Below are 20,116 nucleotides of genomic sequence, written 5' to 3' on the forward strand. Positions count from 1 at the left end.
CTTCTAACATGTGTAAATACACAAAGTTACAACATATAATTACAAAAGACAAGAGTGAACATCTTCTTTGTTCCTCCAAATCTATAACAAATTCGGAGATTTCGAAACATCCAAATGCTCTTCCTAAATTAGAATTCTCTATTTAAAATCATCCCTAGTATTTAATAATCAAGAAACAACAAATTTTAAATTGTTTCTTTAATAGAAAATCTTTATTAAAAAATTAATCATATTTTAAAATTAAATAAATTTGTTAACAATTTAAAAATATCGTAAAAACTTAATCTTATTCAAGTTTAGTAAAATTTATCATTGAACTAAAAATTCAAAAAATAAAATAAAATCAACTTTATTTGCAATCCAAATGATTTAAATTTCAAATCAAGAACTTATTGAAATAAATAAATATTTTTAATAAATAAAAATTTAGTATATAAATATTGTCAAAACCTTAATAGCTATTTAGTATTATTCAAGGACATTTAGATTAATTATGTTAAAAAAAAACACTCATTCTACTTATGAAAGAATTATCGTAGGTTTCTATAGTTATTCCGAAATATAAATATATAATAATATGATATTATTTCTCTTGCAATGAAAATAATAAATTTTTAATTAACTATTTATACAATTTTATAAAAATTTAAATCATACTCAATATTTACTTTCATTAAGGCACCATAAAAAATAACCGAAAAAAATATAACTCATTTTATATAATTTTATTTTGGTATAATTAAATTAATAAAACTATTTTTGCACTATTGTTATTAAAAATTTTATATCTATAAAGAAGTAACCATAACGAGACCTATATTCACTCAATGAATATGTTTATATTTGATTGTTGGAACATCGACAACGAAAGAGTGGTTTGCGTCGCTTTACACGATTTTTCAACCGAAAATGATAATTTATGAAGTACTTAAATATTGACGCTCACATATTCCAATAATATTTTTACCACTCTCCCCTTTTAAAATATATTGAATTAAAATCCAATACTTATTCTTCTAATAAAAATATTGAATTAATGTTTTCGAATTCAATATGAAAAATTGTTAACAAAATGCGTGAAGGGTGTGACAATTTGTCCATGTTACTACTTTAGAAAAAAAGTGACTGCAGATCATATATTATTTATTCAATTTACTAATCAATATGTACATATATATATATTTTAATAAACAAGTACATTTTAATTAATGAAAAAATTAATAATTTAGATGTGTAAATGAGATTAAGTTTGACTCTATCCTAATAAATTATAATAAAAAAATATTTTATCACTATTAAATTTTTTTAATTAAGATAATTACAATAAGTTATTATGTGATTAATTTTTTATATGAATCAATAATTATGAGCTAGTTTATAATATTCTTAGAAAATGTAAATTTCGTAGTAACTTAACTAGTACATATTAATTTGATGAAATAGAAACTTGGAAATGGCAATTATGTGATTTTGGATATTCCCAGAACTCAAGTGTTGGAGAAATAAAAAAATTATAAATGATAAAGTCGGATATAAAACAACAGCGGCTATGGAGCCGCCACGTATCATAAGTTCATACACCTCACGAGTTCACAGTGGGTCCCACGACGCTTCCAAGGCTTTGAGCCTTGCGGCTTTTACACGTAAGCATAGATATCAGTCATCAAAATTATTTTTAATTTTTATTATTTTTCTTGGTAATGAGTTAACAAGAGAATTTATAATTTATTATGAACTAAAAATTGATTTGAATTGTGTCAATTTTACATTATTATTAATTTTTCTTTTATAATTAAAACTGTTATATATTTAATTATTTTATTTTATTTCTAAATAATAAATTTGAATTAAAATATACATAAAATATAAAATATGCGAAGATATATATTAGTTCAATTTTCATATAAAAATTTAAAATTTTCAGTTTACGTAAAGATGAACTCTATCTGAAACCTTATTATCCTCTAATAAGTTCTGTTTTAGATGGTCTTTCACATTTGTTTAGTTATCATTCTAACCACTTTAAGTTTTATATATATATATATGTATCTTAGATTCTCCTTATTTCAACATATATGTAAAAGATCGAAATTTACTTGTAAAATAAAAAAGGTTCAATCCTTAAAAAGCAAGAATAAAACGAGGCACTTTGATATTAGACAACAACAACAACATCTTTTATAAAAATGCAAACTCCACATATGCAAGCTACACTTATTCTAAATGAATAACCTGAATTATTTAGCAAAGAAAACAAAAGTTTATAGCACAAATGAACCACTTCTTATAGCAAAAGATCTAAAAAATTATGTTATATACGAATTATCTATGGTAGATAAGATTTTATCCCGTAGAACTATTTCTTTAAGCCTATACAACAAGTCTTAAAAAGTATTTAAATAACAAGCGAAGAGGTATCCTTTAGGCCTATAGAAAAAAACTTTTTAATTTGTTCTCTTGGTTATGAAGCTAATAAAACATATTAGGCAGTCGTTGTATATGAAGAATAAAAACTTATTATTGTAACAGTCCGAACCTCAATGTCAGTAGATATGGACGTTAACATAATATTTTCAATTATTGAAATAGATAAATATTAAACATGCAGTGGAACTAAAATTTAATACATATCTCTTGTGATAAAATATTTATTTGTTTACAAATAATCAAAGTATTTAAATTAATTTAAAAATTTTAAATAGAAACTAACAAAGTTTTCTTCACAATCTTCTATTGATCTTAACTTGTTTCTCATCTCTTATGACCTGAATAGGGGTAAATTGGGGTGAGCTTCATGAGCTCAGTAAGAAAAAAGATTCTATAATAAAAATTTACGTACATACATTCACGTAATATATAAAATATAATAATATTTATAATCAAGAAAATGTCAACAAAATATCTTAATTAAAATACACAATAAAACAAATCATTATACGAAACATATTCTAATCTTCACTATTCTAACCTAATTTTTGTTCTCCTTTCAAATTACGTTTATACTCGAAATATCACATATAAGGTTTCATCGTGCGATACTGTTTATATTGTTATCAAGGAGATGCAAAATAGATCTCTTATCTAAGGTTTTTATACTCTATACTCTTTTTAAATATATTTTATTTTCAATTCACTCATTTCATATCTAAGATCTTAATTTTTACGCATAATAAAATACAAACACACACACAAAATATAAAGTATCATCACATATATTAGAGACATACATTTCAAACCACTTTCTGAATCATCCTGTACTATATCACACAATAAGTAAATGATACTCATATTTTTCGCGCAACTGTACTAGATTACACAATAAGTACAGTGCGTCGTATATTTGTATCAGATCACACAACAAATGCAGTATACCCAAATTTCAAATGTACACACACTGATTATATATTTCACATGTATAACATATATACACACATATTAATACACATATATATATATTACAATACAGATATGTACCCTCACTACATGTCTCACACAAAATATGTATTTATATTTACACACACACAATCTCTACCGATATATACACGCACGTTTATACTTTAATACGTATACACAATCACACACAATATATTATATATATATATATATTTTTTTTTTGTTCATGTATTTATTCTTATCAGCTCTGTTCTTATCAATTTTGTTCTTATCAATTCTTATCTCATCTATTGTATATTTTTATATATATACACTATAATACTCGAAATTAATTTTAATATATTTAAAATTAATGTATAAATTTAATTTTTAAATTTTTATTTAATGTAAAAATGAAGAAAAATAGGTGGATGATGAAATTGAAAATAATTTTAGAAAAAATAGGTGAAAATTTGGGTTCTGGAAGTATTTTTGATATTTTTGAAAGAAAAATAAAAAATTAGAGGTTAAAACATAATTTAAAAAAATTTTACCACGTAGGACACCTAGCCAGCAGCCCCGATGAACTGGAGTGCGTCGCGTGGCAAAACACTCTGACGCGGTGCCACACGGGAGGCCACGCTGGCAATCTGCTTGTCAGCGATCGGACGATCCGAATTTATTCCTACGCGTGTGGACAGTCTGGATTCGTTTTCTCTTTAAACGCGATTGTACGGTCCAGATTCACTTCCTATTTAAACGCGATCGGACAATCCAGATCAAACGCAATGGACGGCATAGATTAAAATGAAATGGATATAAATACCTCACCTCATGGTACGGTCTTGGGTTGCGGACCGACTTCAATTTAATAATGTAGATTATTGGAAGGTTGGTTAGCAGATCCAAAAAGAAAGTATACAAAAAGTTTGAATGTAGATTAAACAAGTATGTTAATCTTGTTAACGTCCCCACTACCTGTTATCAAGGGCTATTAATTCGTACAGTGAAGGCACATGATCATTGAACACTATCTAGCAACCAGGGGAAATTAGATGAAGAGATTTGGAATGGCAAAGGCTTGAGGTATGTACAAATGCCCTCCACATGAAAGATAAAGATTTGAGTCAGAATCTTCTCAATGTCATAGATACCCCAGGAAATTAATACAGCTTCCCACCACTTTTAATTACAGGGATTTCAAATATGATGGCAGGACTAAATTTATTTAGAAATATCACACAAACAATACATATTTATGTATGTAAATATCTTATTATTAACATATATAGTCGTGAAACCCCATTTTTTTCTAAGGGAAGTGCAACTAATTACTACCGCACGTACACACACCTTGCATGCAATTAAAGAATTACTGATGATTTTCATTGAAGCCAATATCTAAAAGTACACAATGGCTTCCTTAGTTTTTATTTGGTTGGAATCTTATAAAATTACTATTGACTAATTAATTTGGTTTTGCCAAGGCATATTGGTTGACAAGAGCCAAGGCATTGCTTGTCAAATGAGCAGTCTTAACTATACGCCCACGCACCACCGTCTTGAGTTTCCCCTTCATTCCCTTAACAGGAAATGCATGCATGCAAAGCTCCTCTTCCTCCAACGCAGTTCTCACCCATGCCTGAATTTCCCTCAACTGAACCTGAAAATCGGATGCGCCCGATCTCATCTTGGCGTCACTATCCGTTCCCGTCACCGATTTTTGAAGCTCCTTCACCGAGTCCTTGATGTCAGCGACGCAGTCTTGAATTGCTGCAGCCTGGTTAGGGTTGAAGCCGTGTGTCCTGGACAACTCTTTCATCAACCTTGAGGTGGTCTGGGCGGCCGCTAAGGAGGCGTTGAGGGCTGCGTGAGCGAGAAGCTTGGGGTCTGCTTGGGTTTTGGTTGCGTGCCGAAAGAGGGACTTTAAGCAGAGTCTTGGGTACGTTGTGCGTCTACATGATGTTCTGATGTTTTCCCTGTGAGTCTGCTTGGTACTGCCATGGAAGACTGGTTTTTTGGTGGCTGTGCATGGGATGATTTGTGTTGATATTTGAAGGAGAAGGATAGAGAGAGCTATTATTGCATGTCCCCGACATGGATTTCCCATATCTTTTTTTTTTTTTTTTCTCTCTCGATCTTTTGGATTCATGTAAAGGGGCGAGAGTCGTGCTTTGTTCTTATAGGGAGAGGATGAAGGTGGGTTATAAGAAATTCAATTTGAAGACAACGAATTTAGTTTGGACAACAATGATTTTACATAATATATGTGTGATTGAGGACCATTTAATAATTACTTAAAGGTCAAGCTTGGATATGAGTCACGAGTAATTTTGCCTATTTAATTAAAATGAGAAAATAACAAAAACATGGAAGGCTTAGGCGCAGCAGATCATCTATGATATTTAAGAGAGCTATCCATGCATTAATTTCAGAAAGTAAATAGTGGGTTAATGAATCGGATTAACTAAGGTTTTAAGGGCTTGAGAGCACTACTAATTTTGGATTAATTTATCATCATGTACAATTTCTTTTATATATAAATAAATTGATTTTTCTGAAATTAAATCTCTCAAATTATTAAGTTAGTTTTTATTTTCAGGTATAATATATAATTAATTGATGTTATGTAATCAAATTAAGTGATTGTAGTTTTGCATCAATTTTTTTTTTTTTGGGTATTATTTGTCCTCTGAAAATTCCCATTAAAGGGAGCGAATATGTTCTTCTTTTTTGAGGACAAAAAAAAAAATATATGTATTTCTCTAACAAAGATATCACGTAATCTGACTTGCAGAAATTTGGCCATTTTGTCTTGTTGAATACTCAATTTAGAAAAATCATGGCAGCTCTCAACACAAGGAAAATCTTGTCTTAGTTTGAAAATCTTAAAACTACCCCATCGTATTTCTATTTATTTCTTCCTCCTTACTCAACGCCTTTACTCTCTCCATTTCAAATCCATAACAACCTCTCTCTCTCTCTCTCTCTCTCTCTCTCTCTCTCTCCTCCTCCCGATCTGCAACAAATAGAAACAATTTCAATTTACAGCATTCGATTTTAACACCATGCAGAAGAGCGGATCATCATCGTCACTGGGACCGGGCGGGCTGGACCTGACTCAGGCCTTCTTCAAGCCCATCCTCAACACGGCCCCTCCGTCCCCAACCAAGCGCCACACCAAGATCTCCGTCATTGGTGTCGGAAACGTCGGCATGGCCATTGCCCAGACCATCCTTACCCAGGACCTGGCCGACGAGCTTGCACTCGTCGACGCCAAACCCGATAAGTTGCGAGGCGAGATGCTAGACCTGCAGCACGCCGCCGCCTTCCTTCCCCGAACCAAGATCTTGGCCTCCGTCGACTACTCCGTCACCGTCGGATCCGATCTCTGTATCGTTACTGCCGGGGCCCGCCAGATCCCTGGCGAGTCAAGGCTCAACCTGCTTCAGCGAAACGTCGCCCTCTTTTCCAACATCATACCCCCTCTGGCCAAATACTCGCCCGACTGCATCCTCTTGATCGTCTCCAATCCCGTGGATGTGTTGACTTACGTGGCGTGGAAGCTGTCTGGATTTCCTTCTAACCGGGTAATCGGGTCGGGCACCAATCTTGATTCGTCTCGGTTTCGGTTTCTGATCGCTGATCATCTTGACGTCAATGCTCAGGATGTCCAGGTGATTTTTGGTGTATTTTTAAGGAATTAATTTATATTTAAATTTGAGGACGCTTAAGATTTCTTTATTTAGTGTTTAAAAATAAGTTTAACTGATCTGTTAATATATTAATCAACACTATATTTTATTAAGTATTTATATTTGAAGTTTCATAAAATTTAATTTTATATTTATCAATACATAGATTTTTCATAATTATTTTAAACTTATTTTTTTTTCTTACCACCGGCACTTATGTAGGGGAATGAGGCATTTTGTGGAAAGGTAGTAACTTTTTTTTTTTTTTTTTTTTTTTTTATATTTTAAGGTTTTATTTAACTTATTTGAATTTTAAGGAATTTTCATTTTTCATTATCTATTATTAAATAAGTTCACCTTTTTTAAATGTTTCGTACGTGTTCTTAAATCTTGTAATCCTGGAACAGCTTTTACTTTCAAACTATAATTTTCTTTTTTGCAAAACAAGAATGTTCTTGGTTTAATTTTTAATTTTAAATGATTCAGATTAAATTCCTTTTTTTTTTTTAAATAAATAAATAAATAAATAAAATATTTTATGATAATACCAACTGGATATCATATCAATTCTGATTGATTTATCTAAAAGTTCTCATTTTCACCTCTTTATGGGCGGGTTGGACTGAATTTGAGCGACGTGGGTCTCTTGGTAATCTTAGTGGGTCTGGCTTTCTGGCCTATTGGCAACTTCAGCCCATGGTTTTTGGGCCTAGTTGGTCTGGTTTATTATGGTTTTTGGGCCTATTTCCATGTATGTATTTTCACGTTTGCAGGCGTACATAATTGGGGAGCACGGCGACAGCTCGGTGGCGCTCTGGTCCAGCATAAGCGTGGGCGGAGTGTCGGTGTTGAGTTTTCTAGAGAAGCAGCAAATCGCATGCGAGAAAGAGACGCTGGATAAAATCCACAAAGCAGTCGTGGAGAGCGCATATGAGGTCATAAATCTGAAAGGTTACACATCTTGGGCCATTGGTTATTCCGTCGCCAGCTTGGCTAGAACCCTACTTCGCGATCAGAGAAAGATCCACCCCGTTTCTGTTCTCGCAAAGGGCTTTTATGGCATCGAAGATGGCGATGTGTTCTTGAGTCTCCCCGCTCAGCTTGGTAGGGGCGGTGTCGTTGGAGTCACCAATGTTCATTTGAACGAGGAAGAGACACAGAGGCTCCAGCACTCTGCTCATACTCTCTTTGAACTCCAGTCCCAATTAGGTCTCTAAGAAAACCTAATTAAGACTGCAAATTTTGGATCTTTTTTACGGTTAACTTTTCCCCCCCAGCTACCAGTAAACTCTAGCAGTAAAATACATATATAGTATTGTGTGATTTGAACTTGTCTTTACAAGTCCCATCACCTATTTTATGGTTTGATGTGACTGTCATTTAATGTTCTTTTCCGTTTTCATTCCTCAATAAGAACATTATCGAAATTTCATGATCTGAAGATTAAGATGTTACATTCTATGGATGTAGTGGATTCATGGCATGCAATTAAGAATTTTGATCAGATTTTTTTTGGGGTTAAAAAGTATGGGTTAGAATTCGAATGTTCTTCACTTGTATAAATCAGTAGTAATTAGATCATAATAGTGTTTAGAACTTAATTAATTAATGAGGTAGAGATTAAATTAAATTTTATATCTGCAGATTATAAATATTTTATGATTGTTAAATTTTTTTAGATGAATGTATTTCAATGAGTTAAACAATTCTAACTAATCCGCAGTCTTTTTTCGCTTTAAAAATAAGAAAGTTTCATTTTATGCAAATCCAACATTTAGGGAAAATGAAATAAAACCAGAAATTTTTTACCTTTACCTGTCAAATAATTGAGTTTAGGTTAATTTTTTTACATGGTAATAAAAAAAAAAAAAAAACTTAATCTGCCAAAATAAATAATGACTCTCCAAATATAAACAAGATTAAATGATAATATATAAATATTTCTAATTAACACCTCACCTAATTTACATTAATTTATATTCAGAAGATTTGCAGCTACTCAAAATTCACATAATTCAGCAACCATTTTACCGTATCCTAGCAATTTAGATTGCCCCATATTCTATTGTAAAGCAAATCAAACAAGTAACTATGACAGTCTATATAATTAGGCTTCTAGTGGGAGAGAGGAAAGAAATACTGGATTCTTACACAAGACAATCCGCACCAAGATTTTGTTTTCTCAAGAATCAAACAGAAAATCAAGATGGGTTTTCCTGCGTGGAGGCAAATCTGTTGATGAGAGCCAAAGCATTACTTGTATAATGAGCAACCTTAATAATATGTCTTCGAACCCTGGTCTTAACATATCCATTCATGGCCTTCCCTTCAAAACCATCCATGCAAGTATCCTCATCAGTCAAGGCAGCGCTCACCCAGGTTTGAATATCGCTAATCGCAAGCGCGAAATCTGGGTCGTCTCTGATGATATGATCGATTTCTGCCAATGAATTTCGAATCTCAAAAACAGAATCGGCCATCTCTTCCAAACAATCCGCCATGGCAGCAGCTACTCTGGGCTTCAACCCATGGATTCTTGACAGCTTCTTCATCAATCTTGATGTAGATTTGGTTGCTTTAAGAGTAACATTGAGAGCGGTACGGACTAATAATTTGGGGTTGGCATCAATTTTTGAAGCGTAGATTGAGAGGGACCTGTAGCAAAGCCTTCTATAGATAGTTGCAGCACATGATTTTTTTATGTAATCGATACTTTTGCTATGAAATTTTGTGGTAGGCGAGCACGAGAGTACGTGCAGGGTTGAGAATTGGAGGAGGAGGAGGAGGAGGAAGAGCACAACAAAGACTTTCATCTTTGGTGGTGGTGGTGGTGGTGGTGGTGGGAAGAGGGGGGAGGGAAGTTTTTATATATAAAGAATGAATTGAAGAAGATAAGTGTACAAGTAATTTATAGATCAATAAGTAATCTTGTTTTGTGGTTGCGATGCCTGATTTTTAGGAATTTTATTTTTATATCATCAAAGAGGAAAGTACCCTTTGATAAATATTAATTATATCACATTTTTTTCACTTCAACAAAAGTTTTAGCACTTAGTCTCGCAAGGGGCATACATGAGGACAAAGATAATTGGGTACTCTTTGAATTATTTCATAGTTTTTCTTTTTATTTTACTTTTTTTTAAGTGAAAATTTAGAAATTTCTATTGTTAAAAAAAAAAAAAAAAAGAAAGGAACATAAAATCCGACAATTTTAAATATATAAATGTAATATTTAGGTTATAAAGATCTTTTTTGTTAATATATGGGTTACTAAATTACAACTCTTAAGAATATAAAACATTAAAAACATATGATATAATTGAGATGAAATATAAAATTTATCATCTAGTAATCAAATTTTTTAAAATGAAATTGCAGGTGAATTGAGTAGAAATAAAATTATCTGAAAATCAATCTCTGCCAATATATTAAAAATATACAACTGATAAGTATGTTATAATATAATACAAATATTTTAACCATATTAATTGATCTTAGTAAAATTTGAATTAAGTAATATTTTTTTTATTTTTATAAAAGTAAAGATTAGAAATTTAAAAATATACAGAAAAAAAAAATGCACATTTATTTTTTACTTGATGAATTTTTTTTCAATGTTTGGGGATTACTTATTTGAGTTTATATAACTTAATGATTATTTTACTTGGTATGATAATGATTATTCTTTTTGCCAACCCTTTTACGAGTAAATCAATTATAGATAATGATAGTTACCACCTTAATGTAAATTCATTTTCATGCACTCAAACCCATTTGCTAAAATGATTACCACTTCATCATTTGACTTTTAATACTGGGGGGATGATAGTTGAAGCACTAATTAGGATTTGGAATACTAGTTTGGTTTTTTCTGTTCTTGCAGAGAAGGAATTTTCCTGTTTGAATTTTGGTAGAATTGTGTATTATTACAGACTCGGATTAAAGATAATAATTAGTGTTTAGTATTAAATAATTTATATTATATGAAATTTTCTAAGAGCATACTTTAAAAATTAAATTAATGGGTAATGCATTTTTATCCTTTTCCATTATTAACAATCTATTAATAAGCATTTCAAAAAAAGTTTTAAAGTTTTTTTACCTCTCGGAGTATTAGTCCCGATATCCAATTATTCTTTTATACGTATATATTCGGTTAAATTCTAAAAATAATTATATAAATCAATATAAAAAGATCTTAATATAAATTTGGGATAAGAAGATTTTTTTTGAAATAAAAAATCTATAGATGCAAGAATTTTGGCCTTGGAAATTTCAGTAGGGTACAAAGCGTGGAAAAAATGATGAAATAAGCACATCATGTGTATGTATATGGGAGGGACAAACAATACATATGTCCAAATCTGATTGTATTAATTAATTAATAAGCAATTAACCAGACAGAAAATGATGCATATAATTAATTTAATTGAGTCACGCCTATTAATTTCTCAACTGTTACTTATTAAGCCTAGATTTTAGTCAACTAAAATATGGAGGATGGGGATTTAGCTAATTATATAATTGCAACAGTTGAAACAAGGGGGAGAATATGTGTGTGTAAGTATATATTTGGAATGTTCATCTACAGCCAAGTGGGAAAGCATTCAAAGAAGATGTAGATGAGGAAGAGGCCCCATATTACCTTCTTCTGACGTGTTTTCATTTTAATTTGATCGCAGCCTGTTAACGTGATGTTGGATATGTTTCCACTTGCAATGGATAAAAGTTGAAGTACCAGTTTATATTCTTATATATATATATATATGTGTGTGTGTGTGTGTATGTATATGTGTATATGTGTAAGTGAACCCACCACCAGGAGGTACTTGATAAGCGCCAAAATGGGCTTGATGGCCGGTGTCCATTTCACTTTACTTTTCTTGGCAGTTTAATTTCTATTTTCGTGTTTCCTCTTCCACCCAAAAATTTGAAGTACGTTTCCATATATACACTTGTTTTAACCCTCCATAACTTTTTTCCTTTTCTTCAGTATGTATTAATTTCACACTGCTTGCTTCCATAATTGCAGCCTTTCCACAATCCCATACCAATCATTGGAGTTTATTGGGATCCCTTTGATATCTAGATACTTAGTTCATCAGTTTATTTTTTTATTTTTATTTTTTTTTAAAAAAAAAAAAACTCATTTAAGTAAGTCTCTTCTATCTTATAACCCCTTTAAATTTTGTTTTTCTAAAACATTCATCATGAGTTTAAGATTGAAACTTGTGTTTTTTTATAAACTAAAAAGTCTTTCTTCCTTCCAGCCGAAATCAAAGAGACTCCAAGAGAATCCATTTTTATCAAGTTTGAATACTAAAATCGATTTTAAAATATTTTTATATGATGTTTAACATCTTTAAATATCAAATTTACTTTATTCTATATCCAAATATATATATATATACATATACATATTATAAAAAAAAAAAAAAGATAGAAAAATTAGATTAGATTTTTTTTTTCTTGATATAACATGGTTTATTGAGAATAACTCAAACTTGATCATCCTAACCCCATAAATACATTAATAACTTAAATAATTAGTATTATTGAATGAAACATAATAATGTTGGTCGCCCTAGCCCATTACACAAAAAAAAAAAAAAAAAAAACATGACAAGCTTTACATATTCAATAAGAGTCAAACTTGTAAGCTTCAAGTAAAGTATAAAAATTTTAATTAGTAAACTACTGTGTTGGTGGTATTCCTTTTGAAGAGTACATGATGCAAAACAATAGTGTACATGATGTAAAACAATAGTATCTAACAGCCATCTAGTTATCTCGTTATAAGTAAAATTCACAATGATTTTTTATTTATGAACAATTGTGAAATCATCGTCAGTGGTTGTAGTAACTTGGTTATTACTCTTTTGATCATTTTCTCATGTTTTGTCAATCTTACATTTATTCTTTATTTTCTACTAATAATAGCTTTTCTTAGTGACTCATTTTTATTCAATGATGATATTTAGCATTTTTGTACCGTGATCTAAACTTACTTTTGTTGTTGTGCTTGCCTTCTAGTAAATTTCAGTGACCTCTTTCGTATTTTTTAATTACAAGATACTTTATTTCTGATGATAAATTATAAGTTTTTTTTCCTTATATCTTTATTTTTGAAACATCAATCTTAGTAAGTTCCAAAATTCTAATGTTATTTGAGATAGAATTAGTACTTGAGATTCAAAATATCTCCCATTAACTTGACCAGGTATTAAAGAACCAAGTCTCACAATTGATGTGAGACTTTTGTTTCTAAGTCAATTCTATGTCTAATACAAATTCATAATTGAGTAGTTAAAAATACATTATGCATCAAATATGTAAATTATAATTAGTTTTTTTTGCATACAAAATAATTAAAATATGAAAATCGAATAATAACAAAATATGTTTAAATCTAAGGTACTTTAATTGTTGAGAAACTATATATCAATGTAAGTTATGAAGTATTCTAAACGATATTTATCAGAAAAAAAATTGAGTGACAACTATTCTATTTAAAAGATAACTTATTTACAATTTAGATTATATTTTAGATTCTAAATATGAAATATGAGGTACTTTAATTGTTGAGAAATTATATAGCAATATAAGTTATAATATTTTTCTATAAAATATTCTAAATGATATTTATTAGAGGAAAGTTAAGCAATAATTATCATATTTAAAAGGTAATTATTCATAGTTTGAACTATATTTTATATTGTAATTATGTGGTTAGGTTAAATTGTAACAGTCCGGAACTAGAAATGAAATAAATTATAAATTTGAATGTGGAAACGAAATAATAGTATTAGAGTTTACATTTCTTACACAATAGTTCAAAATACACAATAAAGCTACAGGAATGACCATTCTAAAAGAATAACGAAAAATCAAAGAATTAAATAGAAAGTAAACAATTGAACGTCATATTCGCAACCCTCTTGTAAATCGGGATTTGGATATTGGTCCTCTTGATCTGAAATGGTTAATAAAAGAGTGAGCTACACTAACCCAGTAAGAATGTCACACTACTCACCAATAGAGAAATGAAGGTTGGTAAAAATCATGAAAATAACTAATGGAACTCTTAATTTAAGTAAATTTATTTACCATAAATAAAATCATTTATTATACACTTACCATAGCGAAATTTCCAAAACGGACCTATAGAGGCAATAACACAACAATATCATAATCTCATATTCAGTTAATCAAAATAACAACTTTTCCTTCTAACCTATCTACTGGTATCCATGGGGGTCCATAGGGATGTTTCCACTACGCGTGAACCCTTATTCAATATTGTCAACTAATCAACTGTCCTCATACTCCGTTCAGTATGAACGCTAAAAATACCATCCTTCAATACCCCTTCTGGTATGAGGGTGAAACAGACCGTCCCCATGTCCCGTCCGGTATGAGCATCAAAATACCAATTCTTGATATTCCGTCCGGTATAAGGTAACATTCACGGTAGGGTTCCCTATGTACCCGATCCGTCCACCATCTCCTAATATATCCAGTAAGGTTACCATTCATTCATTCACTTAACTAAACAATTCTCCGTTTACATTTAATTTACAGTTTTATAATTTAACTGTAAATCACACAAAACCAGTAATACATGCATCAAGAAACCACAACTGAATCATTTTACAAACTCTAGTGTATTGTCGTATATTTAAAACTATAAAATCAATCAATCAATTAAAACAAGATAAATAGTGATAAATAATCAATTCCGGCTCCATCAGTAACCTGTGATTTATTATCGAGATTTTTTAAATTGTACAAAATACCACATTATTTATAATTAAACTTCAATTCCATAATAAGGAATATGGTGGGGGATTCTTACTCGAATCGATGTTCGAAACACTAAACTTTCAACTGCATCTACTGGTGGTCCCCAAGTTCCCTGAATTTTTCTTTGGAGATTAAAACACGCTCCAAGTACTTAGAAATATCCTAAAAAACTCAAAATTGGTATTAGAAACTCTTTTTAGCCAATTTTGAGATTCCAGCATGGCGGCGGCGCCGTGCTCCGGCGATGGCACCCCCGTCCGCGATGGTGGTTTGTCTCGACTTGGCCTTTTTCGGCCAGTTTCGACCGATTTTGTACTCATCCCTATGAGAAAATACGTTAAGGGACCTCAATTGGTCCAAAAAAGTCAAAAAATAGAAGTTTACCAGCAGCAGAATTTTTCGGTGCGGTGGCTCCACCGGCTCACCTTCGCGGTTATGTGTTTTTCTTCTATCAACCTATGAGAAACAAAATAGTGAATACAATGGTGAAAAAATTGCACGAAATGGGAATCGAAAAGGGTTTCATTGGCGGCGATTTTTGACTTTTTATATGGCGACACCGCCAGGCTCTACCCGCGGTTTCCGGCTCATCTACCGGTCCTTTTGCTACGATTTAGTTATGAGGGTGTTCAAAATTAAATTTCGAGCAACTGAGAGAATTTTTAATTTTTTTAGCAGTCGAAAGTGGCTCCGACGCGGCGGTGGGCGGTGGTCGGCTCCCTTCCTAGCGAGTGGTTCTTCTTCTCCGGTCGGGGATTGGCGGCTAGGGTTAGGGTTTGGTGTGAAGTGAGGTATTTATATTCGTCTCTTTTTAATCTGAGCCGTCTATTGCGTTTGATCTGTACCGTCCAATCGCATTAAAATAAGAAATAAATCTGCACCGTTCATCGTGATTGATCTGAACTGTACGATTGCGTTTAAAGAGAGAACAAATCTATACTATTCATCATGTTTAATCGCGATCATCCGATCACACCTGAGGAGAGAACATATCTGAACCGTCCACACGCGCGGGAACAAATCGCGGGCATGTAGATTGCTGGCGTAGCCTCCCGCGTGGCATCGCGTTAGCGTGCCTTACCACGCAGTGCTCTGATTCGTCGGGGCTATTGACTGAGCGGTCCTAAGTAGCACATTTTTTCTAAATTACGTTTTGACATATAGTTTCTAATTTTAAAAAAAAAATATTTTCAAAACTCAAATTTTCATACATTTTTTATAAAATTATTTTCAATTTCATTCCCTACTTATTTTTTTTAATTTTTATATTAAATAAAAATTTACAAATTTAAAAATTATATTTTATATATTAATTTTAAATATTTTAAAATTAATTTTGGATATTACACAAATTTTGATAAGGAATTTTTTGGCTGCTTGCAAAAGTTCACCTTACTAACTTGCATGCGTCAAAACTTCATCCCTGACTATCAATAAGATAAGCTTGTAAGAAAAATCAACCTCAAATTTTGTACTGTATTTCCTTTATAACCAAAAAAAAAACAATTGTATTGTCAACGGGAGATTATTGAAATATTTTAATCACAAATTTTGCTTTTACTTCACATTATTTTAGTGTCCTCATCCCGTAGATTGCGTCCATTACTGTCTCCTTGTCCAATTAACAATAAAGTTATTAGTCACTGTGCTTAATTCATAGATTATTCTCCATCTTTATATTTAATTTTATAATAATAGAGTTTCTTGAAATTTAGTGAAATATGAAATACCCACAAAAGATATTCAAGATTAAGAAAAAATAAATAAATAAATAAGAGAAGACCCTTGAAATTAAATTTTTTTAAAAAAAATTATAAGCATACAACTTGTCGGACTTTTTATTCAGATATCAGTCAATGTTTTTTTCAACTTGGCTTTTATTGGTATCTGTTTATAGTATAGTTAACTAATAGATTATAGTTTTTTTTTTAAATTATTAAGAAAAAAATAATAATATAAATTTAAATATTACAAATTCTAAGTTAAAATACACTGATAAGATCATCACTAGTGAGCCGAACAAGATTGACTAAAAAAAAATGATTGAGACGTAACTCTGGGGAAACTGAAGTTTTCTATTTTTAAAAAAGAAAAAATTATCATTAATTGACTGATAATATATAATTAATATATATTTTATAAAAAAATTATTTGCTTGTAATGGATACATGAATATTAATAATAGTTTAATAAGAATATGAGTTAATACAAAAAATAAAATAAAATTTTATTCAATTATCAATGAAAATATAATATATCTCATACAAAATAATGATGTGTAAAATTAACAGCTCATGTACGAACATAATTTAATCAAAGAAGGATAAATGGATTAGGACATAGAGGGATTACAGGTGGAGGGGGGGGTTAAACGTGGTTTGGATTTCTAAAATGTTTTAGTGGTAATTATTTCTCGCTTTAAATAGTAATGGGCGTGTTAAATAATATAAATATGTTGTAAATAAGTGGAGGATTAGGTCGAATTTTCAAATGATTGCAGATAAAGATCATATGCTTAAACTAGATGCTTTAATTTTTTGTTTTCTTTTTTTCATGGACGGGGAGAATCCCAGAGTTACATCAAAGCTGCTCTCATTTCAAATCCAACTTCTACTCAGAATCTTTCTCATCATAACCCATGTCTGAAAAAGCTTGCAGGGCAAAGAGAAAGGAATCAGCTTTAAGTCCTCACTTTGTCAAGAAAAGAAAAAGTTGTAAAAGCATGGTTTTTGCAAACTTAAAAAGCATAATATGAGACAAACTTGGTTTGATATGTTTTACATGCATTTTCACACTAGCCAAACAAGCTCAATTAAACTTGTAATCCAGATATATCTCGTTTTTACATGAACCAGATTACTGGTTTTGAGCTACGGATCTTTCTTGGTGGCTGCTGCAGCTGATCTGTGCCTAGATGCAAAGCGGTTGACAAGAGCAAGCGCATTACTAGTGACTTGAGCCACACGAACAATCCTTCTCCTGATTAGACTCTTCAAACTTCCGTCCATACCACGCCCTCGAAAGCCATCAACACAAGTGTTCTCGTCGGTGAGTGCAGCGCTAACCCAGGTCTGCACATTGCTAATGTGCCATAGAAAGTCTGGCCCAACACGTCTACCCATGTGGGCTAGTTCCTTAACCGATTGGCTAAGCCGATCCACCGTATCACCCATGTTCTCTATGCAGTCTTCAACAGCTTCATAGTCAGGAGCCTTGATCCCCTTGATCTTTGCCATCTTGGCCACAAATGCTGCAGCCGATCGAGCTCTGCTCAGGCTCACTGTCAAAGAAGTTTGAACAAGGTGTTGTTCGCTTTGTTGAATGCTGCTGGCATAGCCTGTGAGGCAATGGATGCATAAGGCAGGATAACGAGTTGCCTGGCATGAGGCTTTGATGAAGTCTGTAGAGGTGGAATGTGGGGCTGCACCTGCAGCCAATGTGAGGGCAAAGGAGAGAAGCAGTAAGAGAAGGTCAAGTCTTGCCATGCTTTGAAAAGGATAGAGATAGGATTAGTGAAAAATATAAAGTATGGAAACAATTTATAGGGAGTTGTAAAGGTTTTGATGCCCATCCCACTGCCATCACATGCCTTGTTTCTTTTTAACTGTTTTCTGTCTTTTCCTTTTTATCTTTACTCATTCTTTGAAGCAAAAGAATTCTACTTTTCTTTAGTTAATTTACTTTCTTCGATACCATAACCTAATGGCAGAAGATATTTGTGTTTCCTGTTTGTACTTTTCCTAATCTCAACCCAATACATGCCCCATCTATACACATACATATACATATTACGACTGGGAGAAAACCACAACCCAAGCAAGATTTGAAACTAAGGATGACATGGGCGGTGTAGCAGAGCAGTAGACTACACACATCATGAAAGCAAAATAAATTTCTGAAAACACAAATCATCAAATAATATATATACGACTGTCATTAATAACTAATGGACCAATACCTATAAACACCCACATGACATTTTTTAAGTAAGCACGGGCTAATCTACTCACGACACATTTTAAGAATGGGAGAGATTTAAGAACTGATATGGGAAACTGAAGCCGACAGCTTTAAATACACATAAATGAGCCAATAAATACATAAAAGATGATCCGAGATACATATGCCGAATCTCTCATTTTTGAAAAATGAGTCAGAATTTCAAAATGCCCCACGAAGTAATAATCTTAGTACACCTTCGTCATTGCGGTATAACTAGCAACTGTTATTCAAGGTTTCATGGCCATTAGTTTCATGTCAAGTATTGATCAGAAAATTTTCAGGGCTTACTGATCATGGATTAGGAAGGAAAATAGTCACAGGCAAACCTGTGAAGCTAATAATCCCCAATATCCTACCATATAAAAGGCATAAATGCTGTACATTGAACATAGAGATGTTAGCTACACTGTCCCAAACCATACCATATATTGCTTACATAACTCGGTCCCAGTTGTCAGATACGATCACATTCCCTGTCTACCACTAGTCTCTTCCTGACACTGGGCTCTGTACACAGAGTCAGCTTACATTCAGAGACCATAAATTCCATTTCAAGATATTTCGTTGCTTTGAACTCATCTTCTAAGTGCTTTATAAGTGAGTGATACCATTGTTTAACTAGGACTGCTTGATATTTTACCAACATTTTACTGGACGTTTGAAATAAATCAACTTCTATGGAATTAATTTGAAACTTTACATCTTATTTAGTTAAAAGATGAAAAAGATCCATAATTGATGAATTTGAAATAGAGTTGAATGGATAAACTCGGAATTCTATCAAATTTAGAATTCCATTGAAAATCAATTTTTATCATATTTTCACTCTCCTAATCAAACTAAGTGTATGTCCTTAGTTTTTAAGTATTCTCATATAAATCAGCACATTGCACTGTTAATAGCTTTGCTCAAGCTCTTGGATTCTAGTAACTTAGAATTAGAGAAAGAACGAGAGAATAAGGAAGAAAAGAAAAGGGAGGAGAGATAGAGAGAATTCAAGAGATACTAGTTAAAATTAGGAACTTCAATTTTCTGCAATGTTCCCAAACTTCCCACTGACTAGCTATATAATATACGAGTTATAGGGTTATGATGAGAAGAATAACACCAACAAACATTTAAATTAACCAAAACAACTTTTCCCTCTTCCCCACTTATTCCTAATTTCCCAATTGACCATTTTTCCTTTGATACACCTTCAACGGTGTCCTGATATGCACTCAAACAGTTATTCATAGATTATG

General features: G+C 31.8%; 3 protein-coding genes and 1 pseudogene across 3 annotated transcripts; 1 reads left to right on the forward strand and 3 right to left on the reverse strand.

The window, feature by feature from the left end:
- Positions 1-4,661: 4,661 nt before the first annotated feature.
- On the reverse strand, positions 4,662-5,499 carry LOC110817472 (21 kDa protein pseudogene; annotated as a pseudogene).
- A 659-nt stretch (positions 5,500-6,158) lies between these two features.
- On the forward strand, positions 6,159-8,508 carry LOC110817463 (Lactate/malate dehydrogenase family protein). Its single transcript, XM_022046005.2, has 2 exons — positions 6,159-7,049; positions 7,841-8,508. Exons 1-2 carry the CDS (start codon positions 6,441-6,443, stop codon positions 8,282-8,284), a joined length of 1,053 nt encoding a protein of 350 aa, XP_021901697.1. The 5' UTR covers positions 6,159-6,440; the 3' UTR covers positions 8,285-8,508.
- A 469-nt stretch (positions 8,509-8,977) lies between these two features.
- LOC110817457 (pectinesterase inhibitor 10) lies at positions 8,978-10,008 on the reverse strand. The gene has a single exon (XM_022046001.2). The coding sequence runs from the start codon at positions 9,878-9,880 to the stop codon at positions 9,269-9,271; it is 612 nt and encodes a 203-aa protein (XP_021901693.1). The 5' UTR covers positions 9,881-10,008; the 3' UTR covers positions 8,978-9,268.
- Positions 10,009-17,622: 7,614 nt separating this feature from the next.
- Positions 17,623-18,442, reverse strand: LOC110817609 (Plant invertase/pectin methylesterase inhibitor superfamily protein). Its single transcript, XM_022046229.2, has one exon. The coding sequence runs from the start codon at positions 18,353-18,355 to the stop codon at positions 17,741-17,743; it is 615 nt and encodes a 204-aa protein (XP_021901921.1). The 5' UTR covers positions 18,356-18,442; the 3' UTR covers positions 17,623-17,740.
- Between the last annotated feature and the right edge of the window lie 1,674 nt (positions 18,443-20,116).

Source organism: Carica papaya, chromosome 4 (genome assembly GCF_054855325.1).
Source record: "Carica papaya isolate Zhongbai chromosome 4, ASM5485532v1, whole genome shotgun sequence".
NCBI lineage: Eukaryota > Viridiplantae > Streptophyta > Magnoliopsida > Brassicales > Caricaceae > Carica > Carica papaya.

Excerpts from the sequence above, each read along its gene's own strand:
- LOC110817463 (XM_022046005.2), top strand. The coding sequence starts at position 6,441 with ATGCAGAAGAGCGGATCATCATCGTCACTGGGACCGGGCGGGCTGGAC. Across the intron at positions 7,050-7,840 it reads TCAATGCTCAGGATGTCCAG|GCGTACATAATTGGGGAGCA; the intron begins GTGATTTTTGGT and ends TCACGTTTGCAG.
- LOC110817457 (XM_022046001.2), bottom strand. The coding sequence starts at position 9,880 with ATGAAAGTCTTTGTTGTGCTCTTCCTCCTCCTCCTCCTCCTCCAATTC.
- LOC110817609 (XM_022046229.2), bottom strand. The coding sequence starts at position 18,355 with ATGGCAAGACTTGACCTTCTCTTACTGCTTCTCTCCTTTGCCCTCACA.